General features: G+C 38.9%; 1 protein-coding gene across 1 annotated transcript in view; it reads right to left on the reverse strand.

The window, feature by feature from the left end:
- ZFR (zinc finger RNA binding protein) overlaps window positions 1-5844 on the reverse strand; it is a 104428-nt gene that overhangs the window by 38017 nt on the left and 60567 nt on the right. The window contains exon 12 of the mRNA XM_006896791.1: window positions 525-687. Coding sequence (XP_006896853.1) covers window positions 525-687 — 163 coding nt within the window. The remainder of the gene's footprint in view (window positions 1-524; window positions 688-5844) is intronic.

Here is a 5844-nt window from a genome sequence, read left to right on the forward strand (position 1 = left end):
AAAAAAAAAAAAAAGCTTTCATCACAACTTAAAAAAAAAAAATCAGTGATGCTAATTTTATTTTTAATAATTATTCCAAGTTTCTTAACTGTCAAGGCTTTGTGGAAAAATAAGTTAATAGGTTAAGTGTATGCTGCTTTCATAAACAGCTTTCTGAATATAAAAGTTTCTCATAAATTAGTTTTTTCTTTTTACTCAGCTTTAAAAAAATCTCACACTGAATTTATAGGAAAAAGGAGGTTTTAGATGTTTAAGACTTGGAGAGAAAAGATATTTAGGGTGACTTGTAATGAGAGGGAAAAGTTCATTTTTTTAGTTTTTTAATTACTTTTTATTCCCATGTTAACAAAACTGAGAACACCTGTATGTCAAAGAACTGCTGGGAATAGTAGTATTTGGTCCTTTTTAGCTTATACTGTCCTTACATTCATTATGAGTTGATAAACTAATCATGAGTTTTAAAAATCAGACCCTCAAATCACTATCTTCCAAAGCTGCACCGGCAGTTTTAAACTCTCACTCACCGCTGGCCCCTGAGGCTGAGGAGGCATGCCTGGTCGGACGCCCAGAAGGCCCAAGGGGCCTGGAGGACCATGTGGATAGCCTCCATCTGGCATTCGGCGGCGGTCATCCCAGTGATGCTGTTCTTCCTCCATTCTTCTCCAATACATGTCTTCTTCATAACGCCTGAAACAAAGAGCAGTATTATAAGTGTTCAAGGGAAACCACAACCAATCAATAAACAAGCATCAATAATAACAAATTACATTTCTATTACAAAAGATAGAACACCAAACCAGCCAGTGAACAGTTTTTTCTTCCACTCTGTATCTGGTTTCATTTTCATGCTTTCACCTAGATATAAATTAAGGTTAAGGGAAGTGAAGAGAAAAGGAAAGAAAACAAAGTGTAACAAAATATCAGTGTAAGGATAAAGGGCAAACAAGGCAAAAAAAAATCCATCCTCTTGGACTGCAATCTTAATTTGCTAAAGGGGTCAAAACAGTTAAGCATGTGAGTGAAAGACCCTCTTAATGTCTTTGAGACATTCAGAATTTTCTTTGTTCCTCATGCACAATCTCTCTCCACTCACAAAGAAATTAGTTCCTAACTGTTAAATTTCTAAATGTATGGTATAGAAATAGTATTTTTCTAAAGTAAGTGTAGGCACAGTGATAAATGGTAACTGACAATCACTAAGGGTATTCCTGTTTTATGCTGACCTTTTACTTTCCCAAGCATGACAGACTTTCACTGGGGATTTGTTCCTCCTGACAAAATGAACCAAGTATGTGTAAGCAAAGTACTTTAAATAGAGCTTCTGAGGAGTATTCTAATTCTTTTGAGACATACTTGTTTACTCCTCCTGAAAATAAATTTTCAATAGTCTTTGCTAACACCATAAATTTCATTGCTCAACTTTTGCAAGCATGTAAGACTGGAAATACTATGGCTGGGACAAATTCATCTCATCCTCATAGTTGTTAGGTGCCATCCAGTCAAGGACAAATCAGAGACCAAAAGATCTGAACCCAGTACTATCCTGTGCCATTCTCACATTTCCCACACACAAGAGCCCACTGTGGCAGTCACTATGTCAATCCACCTGGTCACGGGTCATCTTTGCTGACCCACCAACCTTACCAGCATGATGTTCTTCTCCAAGGAATAGGCCCTCCTAGAAACATGCCTAAAGTATGTGAGGCAAAGCCTTATTATTCTTGCCTCCAAAGAGCACTACTCTGGATGCACTCTCTCCAAGATAAAACTGTTCTCTTGACCGTCCATGAGATGTTCAGTGCTCCTCTCCAACACCCCAGCTCAAAGGCACCAATTCGTCTTCTGTAATCTTTATTCACTGTCCAGTTCTCAGATGCATAGAGCAAGTGATAGGAAAGACTATGGCCTCAGACACACCTAAATCTTTAAACTGACACTACACCTCAATAATGTACATCTTCCCTTTTCAATTAAAAAGAAAAATTGTCTACAACAGATTTGCCCATTGCTTTAATAGGGCACTTAGTTCTTTGGTTTCTGCTTCCATGGAAGTAATTGTTGATCCAAGTTAAAAAAAAACAAACAAAAAACCTGTGTCAATTTCAATCTTTTCTTTACACTGAGGTGTAACACATTATGAAAGCTGTAATCTTTGATCTTCATCAAAATTATCATGAATTGTGTGTTAGCTGAAAGCGTGCATGATAGAGTGTCCTTTAAAGGGGTCCTTAAGCCCAGAATGTGCCTGCAGAGGCGCTAAGAGACAGTATCACTCAGGTGCTCCGGTGGGTCTTGCCGCCTTCTAAGAATGAGCTATGCTTCTCTGAAACTTGAAAAGTTCATGGAGTTCCAATCACAGAAGATGAAGCAAAATCATGGCTTCATTCACTTGTCTTCTCCAGCTCCCATGAGAGTAAATCCTCATGGACCTAAAGTTACTTATCACAAACAACCAGGTATAGCTACCCACACTGCAACAGGAGAGGTCTGTCAGAAGTTGAAAGGGGTGTGTTGAGACTTGTCATGTTTGTAGAAGGCCTTTTCCTTCACATCTGCTGCTTTCAAGAGGGAGCAATGGATATATCAATCTGAAGATCCCATCGAGGTCTGGGACCTTGACTACACTTCATTACATACTCGGTTGTCATTTGGATACATTTCCTTCCTCTTTTCCTCTTGGATGATCATAAGTGCTTCAAAATCTCTTTCAGCAAACTACATATAATTTACACACTATAGGTCATAAATGAGTTTTCAATCCTGATACTGTATCTTTCTCACAATTACTCAACATACTCAATAGATACCTTGAAAGATACAACCCTAATATACACCTTTATTGCATTTCATACTACCCTTATGACTTTTGTCATGCAGATGACACAACCTTGCTTGCTGAAAGTGAGGACTTTAAGTACTTATTGCAGAAGTTCAAGTAATACAGCTTTCCCTATGAACTGCATCTCAATGACAAGAAAACAAAAACTTAGCACTGTACTAATGGGGCACATCAGGATAGATGGAGAGCTCACAGAAACTATCAGTAACTTCATCTTATGTGGATCCACAATTAAAACTCTTGGTACCAGCAGTCAGGGAACTCTCCAAATTACTGAGGAGCCAGGAGGCCAGTTTGGGGACTAAGGTCTTTTCAATCACTTGCAATGCATCTGAGAGCTAGGCAATGGATAAGAATGACTGCAGAATTGATGCCTTTGAGCTGTGAGGTTGGTGCAGTATTGAGTATCCATGGACTGCCAAAAGAACAAACAGATAAATCCTGGACAAACGACAGTCAAGAGTGCTCCTTGGAGGCAAAGACGATAAAGCTTCATTTCACATACTTTGGGTATGTTGCTGAGAGACTATTCCTTCAAAAAGGACATCATGTTTGCAAAGGCGGAGGGTTGGGGAAGAACAGGAAGACCCTCAAACAGGCAGACTGATATAGTGACTACAGCTAAGGACTTTAGTGTGTCGGGAAGTGTGGGGATGGCACAGGATAGGACAAGGTTCAGAATTGTTGCTCACAGGGTCACTATAGGTCATACACAAGTTAACGGCACCTAACAACGACAATCCCTCATGATCCACATAGTCATACGATCCATCAGATGTTAGCCATACTTTTTTCATAGGTTCTTCTCAATCCAGCTTGAATTTCAGGCAGTTCCTGGTCAAAGTACTGCCGATAATCAACATCAAATTATCTTCACTAAGTTTTATTTGTGTGTTACATTAATGAACTTCTGGTGACCTAATACACAGGGGGATGTATTCCTCTCTGGTGGTTGAAAGTCACTAGCTGCACCTCATGAAAAAGATGGAAATTTAAAGCTTCTGAAACCCAATGGAGGGTCAGACATGAGTTGGCTCCAAATCCATGGTGTTAAAGAGAGTTATGTCAATGGCTGGTTGTCACTGTTAGGTGCTGATGAGTACAACTCACAGCAACCCCATGAACAGCTCTGAACACTGTCCTATCTTGTGGCATCCTCATCATCCTGGACACACTTGAGCCCAATACTGCTGTCACTGTCAATCCATCTGGGTGAGGGTCTCCCTCTATTCTGCTGACTTTCCACCTTTTGAAGGTTGATTTCTCTCTCCAAGGACTAACCTCTTCTAGCAACTTGCCCAAATACGTGGGACAGAGCATTGCCATCTCTGCTTCCAAGGAGCACACTGGCTGCACCTTCTCCAAGCTGTATCTGTTCTTTTGGCAGACCATGGGTTGTTCTGCACTCTTCACTACCACCATAGATCAAATGCATCAATTCTCCTTCTGTCATCCTTATTTGTCTAGCTCTCAGATGCACTGCAAGTGACTGAATAAACCATATACTGAATCAGGCACACCTCAGTCTTCAAACTGATATCATGGCTTGGCTGTCATGAGGAGAGGTCCCTGACTGCAGACTTTCCCAATGCAATCCATCTCATTACTGCTGGTAGCAAGTATGTCGATTGTGGTTCCAAGAATGATGACGTCATTGATGTTTCAATCTTTTCTCCATTTATCGTGATGTTTTCTGTAGGTCAGTGGCGAGAATTTTTATTTTCTTGACACTGAGATGGAAGATGGAATCCTTATTGAAAGCTATGGTCTTTGATTTTCTGCAGGAAGTGCTTCGGGTCCTCACTTACAACAAGCAAGGTTGTGTAACGTAGGTAACTGATGAGCTTTCCTCTGATTCTGATGCTACATTCTCCATAGAGTTCTCTTCTTGAATAATCTGCTCAACGTATAAATAGGTATAGTGAGGGGATACAGCCCTGATGCGCATACTTCATCTACTGATTTATTTAAATTATGAATTAATGGTACTATTTAGTAATGTGAACAATCAGCTGGAACTTCTTTAGAACAAGCACAGATACAGATCTTTTCCAGTCAACTGGCTACATATATAGCTGTCTTCCAAATTTCTTGGCACAGAACTGTGAATATTTCCAATGCAGAATCCATTTAAAAAAACCATCTTCACAGATAATTTCAATTCCTGGAGCCTTGAAAACCTGTACTACCACTGGTTCTTAATCCCATTAAAGTTCCTCTTTGAAATGTTTCAACATTCATCAAGTCTATTTGATAACAGTGATTTTCAGCATTTCCTCCATCTTTTCTGAATCATTCAATACTTTGTCCATAGAATAGTTTAATACTGCAACTTAAGCCTTAAGTTTTTTCCATTTCTTCCATATTGAAAAAAGCTTAAGTTGTAGTATGAGTAAGAATCAACTCTACATTTGTTACTGAGTATGACTGAAATGGAATTTTTAATTTCAAAGTTGTCTTATATACTGTTTTCCTTTAACAAGAAATATCCTTGCAGGGATAGTACCTACCAGACATATACTGCTGACAATTCAGCACCTTCTGTAAGATTCATTTGTTCCCTTTATGTAAGTGTTTTGTCTACTGACTGAGACTAATATTCATTGGTAAAAATTAAAAGAATCAGCAGAAATGAAGTTTATTAACCAAAATTTTCCTTTTTTCTGACTGCACTGTAATAATGTTACATATTTTAAATAAAGTGACCACTGTTTAAAAAAATGGAGAAAGAAGTGTTTCTGCATGTGTTCTTCTCTACTGACTTTTCTAACTCCAGGCCTTGGCTCATTTTATTCTAGTACTTTACTCTGTCTTTTCTTAATCTCCTGTCTTTGCAATGACCGTTTGCACTCTTCCTGGATGATACCCTTGATATTCTCCCACAACTCATCTGGCCTTCGCTCATTAGTGTTCAAAACCTCAAACCTGTTCCTGAGATGGTTCTGAAATTCAGGTGGGATAGACTCAAAGTCATACTTTGGTTGCCTTGGATTTGGTTTAATTTT

The sequence above is a fragment of the Elephantulus edwardii genome, unplaced genomic scaffold (genome assembly GCF_000299155.1).
Source record: "Elephantulus edwardii isolate Elephantulus edwardi_28Jun2011 unplaced genomic scaffold, EleEdw1.0 scaffold00191, whole genome shotgun sequence".
NCBI classification, from domain to species: domain Eukaryota; kingdom Metazoa; phylum Chordata; class Mammalia; order Macroscelidea; family Macroscelididae; genus Elephantulus; species Elephantulus edwardii.